Source organism: Rattus rattus, chromosome 9 (genome assembly GCF_011064425.1).
Source record: "Rattus rattus isolate New Zealand chromosome 9, Rrattus_CSIRO_v1, whole genome shotgun sequence".
In the NCBI taxonomy this organism is placed as follows: Eukaryota; Metazoa; Chordata; class Mammalia; order Rodentia; family Muridae; genus Rattus; species Rattus rattus.
The window spans coordinates 27,355,597-27,368,589 of NC_046162.1; the positions used below are offsets into that span (position 1 = coordinate 27,355,597).

Sequence of the window (12,993 nt, forward strand, 5' to 3'; positions counted from 1 at the left end):
CGGAATGTGGGATTGAGTTGAAAGTTTGTGGGTTGTGTTTTAGTTTGTTTGTGTTTAATGTCAATATGGTGTTTTTTATGAACATTGTTACAAAGCTAAGACTTAGGTAGGTACATTTGTATTAAGCGGGGCTTTGTTAGGTTGGGTTACAGGATGCCGTGGAGTTAGTCCGGCTGCTGGTCTTCTACATTGAAAGTCCAAGAAAGTCGGCTCTAATACCTGTGGCGGATGCTGCTGTGCCCAGATCGATGTGCGTGCCAGCAAGTGTGAGGGAAAACAGGCAAAAAGTGGCACTTCCTTCTTCCATGTCCTTGTATCTGGCCTAGCAGGTTTGGCTACTTCAGAGTAGCTTTTCTACTTCAAATAATCCAGTTAAGCAAACCCCTCACAGCAGAGGACAGCCAAGGCGAGCAGCGCAGTAGGTTTCCAACACGGATTTTTTTCAGATACTTTTCCCGCGGATGTTACCATTCAAGATGAATAGCTGGAATTACGTTGAGATTATGGTTTTGTGGGGTGGGGGAAGCAAGACAGGAAATAGGCCTTAAGGTCACATTTAGAGATGAGCTTTTGTATTACCTGAGAAGGGAGTTCTCTGCAGACAGACTGAGAAACAGCTCAACTCGGCCTGACCTCGGCCGGTTCGGTCTTCATTTTGAAGATAGCCAGTTTAAAATGGTGGGAGTCAGGGTTAAGTTGTAGAAGTGTAGGGGGCTGGTTACATCAGTTACTCGGGTCTGGGAGACTAAAATGTCAAAGCTAAAGTCTGCTATATGAGTTTGCTGCCGGTGGGGTAAGAGTGCTAGCGTGGAGTTGAGCCTGAAATATTAACTGGAATGGTGTGTGCATATTTCCAGGTATAGTTTCTTGTGGAACTTGAGTTTCATTCTGTTTGATTGACATGTGCTTACTGTAATGAAATTCACTCTGAATTCTAAGGAGATTTGGCAGTGGCCTTGGGTATAAAACAGACCTTCCACATTTTAATATTGGCTTGGAATGATCTCATGTTACATGTGTGATTGATTTTTAAAATGATAAAAAAAATTGTAATTTTTTTCTGGTTATAAAATTGCAGTGCTCACTGTAGACAGATTTTATGGAAGTGCAGAAAGCTTAAGGCAGTGACACTTACCTGCTCTGTTAGTGTTCTGTGCCCCCAGCTTCTTTCCATGTCTTTGCATGTGTTCCTGGGTTCTGTGGAGGCCCCTGAGCTGGGTGCAGCTCCCTCATCCTCTTTGGTGTCCTCACTGCTCAGACCCGCAGGTTGTGTCTTCAGCGCTCAGTCCTCTCCGATTGTCCGCCCTGCTCCTCCCTGGGTGAGGGCAGTGGTACCTGGAGGGACCGCATGTCCTTAACTTCTGCCCTTCTTACTGCCCCAGATGTCAAGTCATGCAGTCTGGAACTTACAATACGGTCCCAGATTCCTTAGACTCCTCACCGTGCTCAAACCAACCTTGGTTCCCCAAGTAGAGGCAGTCACCTTGGTCACTCCGTGTGTCCCTGGGTCAGTCAGTTTCCAGTTATGTGGCAGAGAGAGCAGCGTGACCTTACACAGCTGTGCCAGGTGGCATCCGTTGGTTCATACTCAGAGTGGAGATGCTTTGCTGCTCATTGTAAATGATAAAATAAAAGTCCCATCCATGGAATATAATCTCTTTAGGACCAGGGCTCTGGAGCCACCGTCTCAGTGTGCAAATGAGTGCCTAGACACCCAGGAGCCATGCAGTTCATTCTTAGATGGAAGGCTGGGTGGCTAGATGCATAGATACACATAATTGCAGGTTTCATAACTCACTGCTTCCTAGTTGGTGTGCACCAGAAAGATAAGACTGAGTTTCCACACCTCAAGAAACGATGGTGGCAGTCTCAAGGGACAGCTCTAAAGTAAATGGGCCTTTCAAGTTCTCAGTTCTGGAGGACAGTGAAGGCTTTTGAAAGTTCCACTAAAGTTCTGTGAGGATACACCACAGTTGTGTTTTGTGATGGTTTTCTGGTGCTATTAGTCTTTTAAAGTTAACTCTTTAAAATGATGAGCAGCCATGATCCTGGCCTTTCAGAGAAGATAATCAAAAACATCTCAAAATTCCAGGTAGAGCCATCAGAACTATTGTTTTGATTACAGTCATAATCCTGGGTGGAAATGCTGAGCATTTCCATGTGGTCTAACGGTGGAGTGAGAACCCAAAACATGTAATTCTGTTTTCATCTTCGTTATTACCAACCCACCCACTTCTAAGTGGGGCAAAATCCTGTTCTGTAAGGAAAATGGAACCTAGAACAGCTTCAGGGGTACAAAGAAGAATCCTTCTAGGGTGTGACCATTGGAATTCTTTAGTTTTAGCATACTGGTTTTTATTTTAAATGTTTTCATCATTAGAAAGCTAAGACATACCAAACACTAACAAAGAATTTGAATATTTTGTAGTGGGCAAGAACAGTTTCCCCCTCTAGATCACGGTCATCTTCCTGAGTCACTTGAGGATCTGCAGAAAGAATCTTGTGCAGGAGAGCCGCAGGGAGGTGTGGTCCCCACTTGAGTATGCGTCTCTTAGTGGGGGACGTGATTAGTGAGTGGAAGGAGAATTGTAGAGTCTAGTTTGTCAGCTCAGTGAGTATGGTGCTGTAGCAAGCCTCTGCTTGGAAGCAGCAGACAGTGCCTGCTTTAGAGTTTTAATGTTGGATGACTTTGAAAATAGGACATATTCTAGTGTTTTCCAAAGTCACTGTAATTCACTGTCTTTCCATTTCTCGTCAAAGGTTAGCAAAGATGTACTGCCCGAGAATTATCTGTGACATGTCACATTTGAAATACTATATTTAAGATACAAATATTGATGTTTGTATTTTAAAAATACTGACACATTAAAATTGCAGGTCACTTAATTCACTATTTTTGAATATTTATAATGTCACCTTAGTAACCAAATTTAAAAATGCTTTTACATTTTGGTTCACGTGTGGCTTCACACAAGTTTTACACAGCTCTTTAAAGTGCCTAACAGTGCTTTTGCAGAGCTGTGCAAATAAACTGTGGTCACAATGGATATTCAACTTTTCTAGTCCCTCTTAAGACAGTGGTTTTCAATGCTGTGAACCTTTAATACAGTTCCTCATGTTGTGGTAACCCTGGACCATAACTTATTTTGTTACCACTTTATAACTGTAGTCTTGCTACTGTTATAAATTTTAATATAAATATATGATATGCAGGATATTTGATATGCAACTCCTGTGAAAGGGTTACTCAGCCCCTGAAGGGGTCATGACCCATAGGTCGAGAACCTCCCACCATAAGTCCTTGAACATTCCTAGACTACCACGGTTCCCCCCAACACCCCCCCCCATGTGATTGTATGTGTGAGCAGAGACCAAGGAACTAGGTATCCTGAGCTAACGCTGCCTTAACACATCGCTGACCCAGTGCTCAGCTAGGTTGACCTGCTGGTGAGCTGGGAACAGCTTGTCTCCACCCTACATTGCTAGGATTACAGGACATGCATGGCCATGTCTGCATTTTTCTGTGGGTGTTGGAGGTTCCAGTTCTGAGCCTAGGCTTTCCCGGCAAGTGATCTCATCTCCCTAGCCCGTTTGGTCTATTTTGATTAATTTATCTTGAACTGTACAAGCATGGTCTTTGGCGCCGAGTTTTAAGTGGTTGATTGGTATTGCAGTTTTTGTCTCCTCCTTTCCCTGCTTCTTGCTGTCCCTCCCTCCCTCCCTGCCTCCTCTTGTATGAGTTTGTTTTGTTTTCTTTTTAAAGCAATGACGTGCTTCTACCCAGTGAGCTATGCCCCCAGTACTTCTCTCCAGTGTCCACTGGGTAGCTTTGGTGCAGTGTATGACCTGTTGTGCACCCATGCATGGGCATTTAGGTCATTTCTGCTTTGGAGTTCTTGTACCGTGGACTTCTGTGTGCTGGATATATGTGTATGTGGATATATGAGTTTACTTCTCTTGGGCACCAACCTTGGCATAGGATTGCTAAACTGTACAGTCTCTGTATTCAGCCCTTTTTTTGAGAGCTGCAGGGCTGTTTCAACACCCTTGCCAACAAACATTTCATTGTGGCATCTTCGTCATGAGTGTGAAGTGGCAGTTCCTTGTTCTTTGGATTTTGTCTCTTCAGCTACTAAGTGTAAATCTTATCTGGAAAAACATTTACCCTTTGCCAATTATTTTGATTGGACTGTCTTTATCATTACTGAGTCTGGAAAGTCTAAATTCTGGACACAGGTTTCCTACCAGATAGTTAACAGATAAGTTATCTCCTTCACTGCTATAATAAGATCCAGGGTCTGGGCTGGAGTGATGGCTGAGCCCTTCAGAAGGACATGGCACAATGAGGTTTGCTCCTGGAGGTTCAGTATTTGGGCAATTTCAATAATTAAATTGCTACATTAGCAATTTGCCATAGAAGATATTTATCCATATTAATTTTCCAAATTGAAAAGTTTATCAACACTTGCAAAGTTGGGTCTCTGTCTTTTGTTGTTGTTGTTAATTTATTTATATCATGCTGATAATTATCTGTCGGTAAAAACTTGTTTGAAATTTGACTGTAGGCACAGTCTGTAGTACAGAAGAATATTCAAACCTCCTTGAGTTCACTCAGTACAATACAAATGCTTAAAATCTTCCCATTTATGTACGTGTGTGTGTGTGTGTGTGTGTGTGTGTGTGTGTGATGCACTACGATGTACATGTAGAGATCTTACCACCATCTGGATTTGAACTCGATTGTCAAGCTTGGCGGTAAACACCTTTGCCTAGTGAGGCATTCCATCAGTCCTGGATGTAATAAAAAATATTTATTGTTAGTATTCTAGTTAAACTTGGTTATAATTTTTAAAATTATTAAATATTATTTTCCTTGATTTTAAAAATTGTGGAACGCTGCTTTTCACGTGCAGTGGTATAGTTAATATACATCCGCAAATGATTACTGCTTTAAAATGGAGACAACCCAGAACTAGCCCATGCATGTTCCTGTGAGCTTCTGCTTATGAATCACATCTATAATTATTGCTTTTATCAAAAAAACAAAAACAAAGCGAACAAAAAACCCTGTTAAACTTTAGTATTTTTAACTCTTGATTTATGAATTAACACATCGATTTTACATGTGCCCTTAATTAAGTTCCCACTAGAGAGGGCTTTGAGAAGAGGAAAAGTATATGATTTTCATTCTGGGTGGATGAGCATGGGGTTTGCATTCAAATGTAAAGCAGACTGTAGATGGGGGAGCCCCTGTCCCGGGACAGGACATTTTAGCTGTGCTCAGTCTCTCTGGTGGGGACTGAACATGACCTCTATGTGCTGGCTGCGGCAGCTTCCCCTCCCCAGCAGTCTCACAGCCAGAATGTGTCCCCAGACAGCACTGAGCCACCTGGGACCTGAGCTGCTGCTGTGAAGGGATCCTTAAGTGGGATGCTGTCGTACATACACTAAAGGTTAAGTCTCCACAGGAGCAGAGTGAACCAGTTTCCACATTCTTTCCTCTTGGTTTGGACATCCTTAAGTCTAAGCTGTAAATATCTACTGAGGAGGCCAGAAAGGAGTGGGGAGAAAAAGCAGGTATGAGAATAATTAAAATCCACCTGGGTCACCAGTCCAGTCACTGAGCCCGTGCCAAGACTGCAGTAGGTGTGAGTGTGCATGTGCGTGCATGTGTGTGTATGCATTAGGCACTTACATGCAGGTGCTTACGTACCTGAGTGGGGCTCTTGTGTGGTACTTCTTATTTGTTCATACCACAGAGATTTCGGGCTCTCTTCTTTGTTAAGTATGAAAGTAGATTAGGTTTCTTTGAAATTAGCATCTTTTGAAAGCTTCCTGTAAGTGGCCAGAATGTACAGATTGTTCCCACGCTGTCCAGGGGCCACGTCAGACTACCTAAGAGGCTCTTGCATAAAGAGTTCAGTCACTAGCTGTGGTGGTAAGCTCCCTGGATTTGTTAATTTTGTTGCTGCTATTCATCTACTTTTAATGGCTTTTATGCTACTTTATAGCAAGATTATTTTTTCTAATTGCAAGGTGGTGTCTTTGAAGGCTTTTCTGTGTGTCTCACACATTCTTTATCCCCTCCCCATCTCCCCAAAATGTTGAAAGTAGTGAGGCTCCCACAGAGGACTGGAGAGCAGTGTCCCGGTGTTCGCTTTGGTTCTGCAGTGCTTGGGCTCACTGTCAGCATCCCACACAGTACATACATGGCAGAGGTCCACGGAGGAAAAGACTCTTTGGTTCCCAGAGTGGCAGGAGTGCTTGCTTCCTGCTGGCTTAGTGCTCTGTCCACTTGGTCTTCCATATTGAGAAGTGGTAATGTCCCTTCTGTGCAGTTCATCTGATCATTTCAGATAAAATTAGAGCTCCTTGGCCTGTACCACGAATTTGTCTCTGTCCTCATGAGTTTTGAGGTGTGCATGTGTGTGGTGTGCCTGTTGCCTGTTCACATGCATGTGATTGGATGCACATGGAGGCACATGTGTTGACGCCAGGTGTCCTCCCTCCATTGCTCTTTGTTTTTATTTACCAAGGCAGAGTCCCCAGCTGAACCCAGAGCTCTCCGTTTATGGCTCCTCTGGTTAGCCAGCTTGTTCCCCTCCCTCTCTGCCTTAAGTTATAAGTGGTCCCCAACTGTCTGGCTTTTATGTGAAACCCATTCCTCATGTTTGCAATAACAAGTGCCTTAGGCACTGAGCCATCTCCCAACTGTCCTTCCTGCTTCCCCCTTCTCGTCTCTACCCTCTTCCCATCTTTCCTTCTCCTTCTTTCTCATTCCCCCTTCTCTCCCTCCTTACATCGTGAATTGGAAGTGCTCTCTTTATCAGTCCGAGTTGCACTGAAGGCACATTTAAGTTGGACTTGGAGATGTTTGTTAACACAAGTCCTCCTTGCAGTTTGGTGTGCAGTGCTAATCTATCTAGAAGTCTATCTTCATAGTGGTTTCCCTATGAGCTGAGCCCTCACCACAGTCAGTTTCACTTCCGACAAGCTCAGCTTAGCTCAGCAAGGGAGCCTATCTGCTTATGGGCTCGTCTGTCTTACCAAAGCTAGCCAGGTGGATTCTGAAGGCCTATCCTGAGAAAGACAAACTTGATGAAGGTGAAGGGAGGTAAAGGGCCTAGGAAAGATGCTGCTCTCTGGACTAGGTTGGTTGATAGGCAGGGATAGGTTGGCCTGAGCAGCGAAGGTGGCAGCATTTGGAGCGAGCCATGCCTGGGGTCCTTGAGGGTGGCAGGACAGGCACTGGCAGGAGGGAATTGGTTAGGGTGCTGTGGTTCTAACCCCAAGGCTGATTATTCTACTGGGATGTAGACCTCCCTTGGGGTCCTTAGCTGACCAGTGTAATGCATATACAGAGCATGAAGAACAGAAGTAGTGAAAGGGATTAGAAGGCTTTAAGATAAAGGCAGTGTAGACCTGGCTTTTATAACAACTTATAAAGCCAGGGGTAAAACAAGCACTACTCAGGCTGAAGTAAAAGGTGCACAGAACCAGTTAGATGAAAAAGAACCTGGCAGTGTAGACTGTCAGCTGTCATTTTAAACCGAGCCATGAACCTGACACTCCCATTCCCAGAAGTCTGAAAGGATCACCACATTTGTGTTGTTACTACGGCATTTCGTACAGCTGTAAGTAACTAATTGTGACAGTGGTGCTGCTTGTGGCCCAGCAGGGTGCTTGCATCGTGTATATGCAATAGTTCCTATTGGAGTAGCAGTCCTGGCCACTGAGTTATGTCCCCAGCTTCTCCTTGTACGTTTTGTTACGTCATATGAGAATTTAAAATGAAAAAAGTCAAAGACCAAGCGAAACTTTTAAGAAGGTGGACTAGATGGGCCATGGTGGTGGCTAGCAACTTTAATCCCTGCACTGGAGAGGCAGAGGCAGGCAGATCTCTGAGTTAGAGGCCAGCTTGGTCTACAGAGTAAGTTTCAGGACAGCCAGGGCTACACACACAAACCCCGTCTCAAAAAATAATAATAATAATAATAATAGTAATGTGAGCCCTGGCATTTCTCTGTGCAGTGAGCTGATCTAAAAGATAACGGTGAGTTTGCAGTTGCACTGTCAAATGTGGATGGTAACAGTGACAAGTCTAACAGGGCCCTCCGTTCTACATGTCAGAATGAAACCATGACTCCCCGGTGTTGCCTGCTTCCAGTTCTCTTGCTATGCTACAACATCCTGGTAAAAAGCAGGTGGGCAGGGAGGGGCGTTTTGCTAGCCTCTGTGGGGAAGTCGAAGCAGGAGCCCAAAGCATCACATTCACTGTTAAGAGCAGAGCAGATAGACACACGGACTCTCGCTTGCTTCCTCCCGTGGTCTCAGCCAGCTTCCTCTGCTCTCACGGGTGTAGCCCGTGACACAATGCTGCCTCATTCAGGGCAGGTCTTTCTGTCTCAGTCATCAGTCAATCATCAGACAGTCTCCCACAGACATTTTCACAGTCAACCTGTTCAGGACAAGGCCTTAATTGAGACTGCCTTTTTAGGTGATTCTAGGTTGTAGCAAATTGGCATTTTAAACAAACCACCATGGGTAGTTAAGTTCATATCCCCACACTCGGGCCCTCCTTCCTCAGGCCCTGTTGACTTCTAGTCTGCTTTCTGTCCGTGAAGTTCCCCTGACATCTGTTTAAATTTGAAATGGACCAGTGTACAGAATGTGCTAAGGCCACAAGGAAAGAGCTGGGCTTCAAGGGCCTGGGCAGTGCCAAGACTTAGCCATTTCTTCTTCACACAGAACTTGTTGCCTGAGTGACATTTCAAAGGCTTTGTGAGTATTAGTGGTGTGTTTGCCTATTGTTTCTCTTCTACCCTAGGACTGGGAGGTTGTTAACGTCAATCAGTGTTCAGGTGTTAATTGCAAAGGTTGCACTGGTGCCTCTTCCATTCAGAACTGGTTTTTGGGGTTTGCTGCTCAGACCGTGGGATGATGCTTAGCCTTTACCCACCAGGTGCCAATCATGTGCTGTCCTCCCCAGCTGAGGCAGCCCGTGTGACAAAAGCCTCCCCTCAGACAGTTGTTCCTGGTTGACAAACGCTGACTCAGATCTTTCCTCTGAGACTCTGGATCTTGTCTTTCAGTACAAATGCAAGTACATCATGTGTTAGGGACAGTCATAGGAGGGTCATAAAGGACAGTACTCCATGGCCTGAGGACTTAGTCATTGGCCTTTTAGTCATTCCCTAAACTGTTCTTTTTTTTTTAAATTAGTTGTAAAGTTTGAATTTTTGGCAGCCCTCCTGTCCAGTTACGTAAAGCTCGTTATGCTATGCTAAAGGAATTCAACCTGATTGCCTAGCTGGAAGTAATTTCATGGAAAAAGTAAATACAGAGTTCTCTTAAAGTATTCGAAACATTGAAAGTATTTTAAAGCATAGGAAATAACAACATTTGAAGGAACAGGGAAGAGTTATTTTCCACAAACTTTCGTCTCTAATATAAAAAGCTTTTGTTGGCTGCCTTGTCCCACCAGAGATTTAAGTTAAGATTCTCCCCTCCTGAGCCTCCTGCCTGTGCTTTCAGTGTGAACAGTTCTCACACGAGTGCTTAAAGCCTGCTGTTTGTCCCATCCTGAAGGACCTGCATTTGGAAAGTGCTCCTTGGTGCAATCTGGTTCTTGTTTAAAAATGTAAACATGGAGCGGGTGACTTCCTTAAGAACAGACTCTCCTCCAACTGGGGACGGCGCGTGCTTCCCCACCTTCACAGCCACCTAACTTCAGCTCCAGGGCTCCGAGTCCATCTCCCGGCCTCCCCAGGCACTGCACAAAGGCACAAACCACACACAGATGTACACGTATACACATACTGAAAAAAAAAACGTTTTGAAGATAGGGATTGCATTTTTCCTTCTTAGATATTTTCCTTAGGTAGTACCGCACTGTCCCAGATCCTCTGATTTGGAAGAATGGTTGGGAAGGACTACACTGCTGTGAGTCAGTTCTCTAGCTACTTTGTTGCTTAATGTCTAAGTCATGAATGGTTGAGGACAGACCTTGGAGGCAGTAAGACTAGTGGCGATGGTAGCGAATGAACTTCCTGTGTAGTCTGCTTTAGGCGCTGTCTGTTCCTAAGTTTTGAGAGAGGATGTCTCGGTTGGTGTTGTGCCGGGTATGAAATGCTGAGCAGCGTGATGGGAAGGAGAAAAACCCCACAGAGAGCAGCTCCCCTGCCCTCTCTGCACAGTGGGATTCAGTCCTGGTCACCTGCGTCCGGCTCCACTGTATGGAGGATGAGATGACGTCCATCCCCGTGTTGACCTCGTCGTCGTCTCTGAGTCTTTCTCAGACGTGGAGAGAGGTGGGACCATGCGCTTTACAAGAGCGGGTGACTGAGCCGCCTCTCCCTCACGCAGCACATTCTTTCTGTTCTTCAGGGACTACGTAAGGAGTGAACTGGAGTCTGCCTATGAAGGACCAATGTATTTAGAACCTCTCTCCATGAATCGCTTTACCACAGCCTTAATAGGTAAGTATTAAGAAGTAAAGGAATAGAAACTGATCGGTTTTACTATCTATTGATTAAAAAAAAAACTGATTCATAATCATTTAAAAAATAATTTAAAAATTCATGTTTTTTATTGACTCTCCAGATGAAGCTTCTGTTTTGTTTTGTCTTTTTGTTTGTTTGCATCTAGGAGTCTTTGTTTTATTTTGATTGTTTGAGGTAGGGTCTTGCTGTGTAATGGGGGTAGCGGGCTCAAACTTCTCCCTCCACTTCCCTCAAATTCCTGACTTCTTCCCTTTGCTTCCCTGATTCTGTTTTCATAGGCAAGTGGTGCCACACTCCCAGTTTGATCTGTATCTTTGTTCTCCTCCCTTCCTCCTCCCCTCCCTCCCTCCTCCCCTCCCTCCCTCCCTTCCTCCATTTCTTGCTTTATATCTGATTGCACCTCATAGCCCAGGTTGGCTTTGAACTCACATGTAGCCAAGGATAACCTTGAACTGCTACTTCTCCTGAGAACTGGCGTTTTATGAAGCGCTGGGGATTGAACTCAGGGATTTATACTTGCTTATGTTAGAAACAAAGAACAATCATGTACAAAGAAACATAAATAAAATGGAAGAAGCTGGACCTGCAGCTCTTTTGCAAAAAGGATAAGACAGAAACCATACCTAGCTAGCAGACGTGAGCACACTGGGGCAACAAGGTCACGTGGAATTTATTCCCGTGCAGGTGGTGACTGCCTTTTCTCCATTGTCTGGGGTCTGACTCAGTCTTTCAAATTGGCTTTTCTTAAAGAATCAGCACAAAGGAAGTCAGGGAAAGGGGTTAGGGGTCAGGAGTCAGCACCTGAAACCATTATCCAGTTATGGGAATGCAGCCAGGCCTTTGCAGTAGACAGAGGTGTTGTCAGGTGGAGATGAAAAGGTTAGCATAATAGATAAGAAATTAAATTCATGGAACTTAGGGCCTTAGACTGGGTAGACTATCTTTATAGAAAACAAACAAACAAACAAAATCACTCCGTCACCCCTCACACTGGCAGGCACTGTACCAACCATGCTACATACACCCCAGCCCGCCTTTGCTTCCTCACCCACAGTTACTAACTTGCTTCCTTCCTTCTTCCTTCCTTCCTTCCTAACCCTCCCTTCCTTTCTCTCCCTTCCTCCCCTCCCTACTTCCTTCCTCCTTCCTTTCCTCTCCTCTCTTTTCCCTTCCCCCTTCCTTCCTTCCCACATTTATTGAGAATGTGTGAGTGTGTGTGTGTGTGTGTGAGTGAGTGAGTGTGTGTGTGTGTGAGTGAGTGTGTGTGTGTGTGTGTGTGTGTGTGTGTGTGTGTGTGTGAGTGAGTGTGTGAGTGTGTGTGTGTGTGTGTGTGTGTGTGTGTGTGTGTGTACATCAGAGGTCAGCTTACAGGAATTGCTTTTCTCTTTCCATCCTGTGGGTCCTAGGACTCCAACTCAGGTCATCAAGCTTTTCACAGATTTTTTTTACTATTTGTATTTGTCATATCAAAAATAGTTCACAGAGGCTTGTGGTTCTTAAAGGGTTTTTAAGTATCTGAGAAGATCAATTTTTAAACAGCTAGTCATTACTTTGAAAGGCTAAAGCGAGGTAGATGTGTCTCAGATTTACTTACTGCTGTTGAAAGTGAGTGTCCTGTTGTCAGAAACAAATCCCGTGCATGACTGAAGCACAGTGTTGGTCAACCATAAAAGTGCTGGCTTAAAAGCAAATAGGTAGAGTCCTGAGAGAGTCACCCACCGTGGCAGAGACCCCAGACAGGAAGTCAGGGAGCCATCTCTCAAGCCAGGCCTCCTGTAGGACGGTATAAAAGAGAAGGAAAAAGGTCTTCTGAGATGATCGCTCAGATCTCTTTACAGAGAAGCCTCAAGGGTGGACCATGAAGAGGGCTCTGTGTCTCAGGACTGATCTAGACTGCACAGCTAAAACTCTGGTGTCTAGGACTCAGCCACGTGTGGCTGCTGAGCATTGGAAAAGCCGCTCTCACACATGGTGTGGCTGTGTGCAGAACACACACACACACTCAAGGTATACTTAGTGCAGGAGGGGGTAAAACATCTCTAACATGTGCTGATAAGATTTAGGGTATATTTGATTATATAAAATATATTGTTTTTACTTCTTTTCTGTTACGTTTTGAAATGACTACTAGGAAAAATACACATGCTGTGTGTAGCCCCTCTCTTCCTTCTGCCGTGACACCTAAGGCCAGCATGGACCTGTCGAGCTGTTGAGTGTGGAGTGAAAAATCCCTTGCAGGGTTTTCCAAGCTGCATCTTCTGAATTGTAAAGGCAATGGACGAGTTGCCTGAGACCTGGGGAGGGAGGGTGTCAAAAACCCTGCACGGTACTTCCTCTCCACCTTCACATCTCAGTGTCAGAACTGGCCAGTGCTCTGTTCAGCCTCACCAGGCAGCAGGTGGTGCCTGAGGGATTCCTAGTGATGAGGTCAGTCTTGGAGGCGCACATATTTGTCCCCAGGAAGACCAGTTAGGGTTGTCCAGTTCAAAGG

General features: G+C 44.8%; 1 protein-coding gene across 3 annotated transcripts in view; it reads left to right on the plus strand.

The window, feature by feature from the left end:
- Positions 1 to 12,993, plus strand: part of Rnf145 (ring finger protein 145) — a 42,805-nt gene that overhangs the window by 11,990 nt on the left and 17,822 nt on the right. For all 3 annotated transcript variants that reach the window (XM_032912000.1, XM_032912001.1, XM_032911999.1), the window contains exon 4: positions 10,387 to 10,478. In XM_032912000.1, the coding sequence (XP_032767891.1) occupies positions 10,387 to 10,478 (92 nt within the window). The remainder of the gene's footprint in view (positions 1 to 10,386; positions 10,479 to 12,993) is intronic.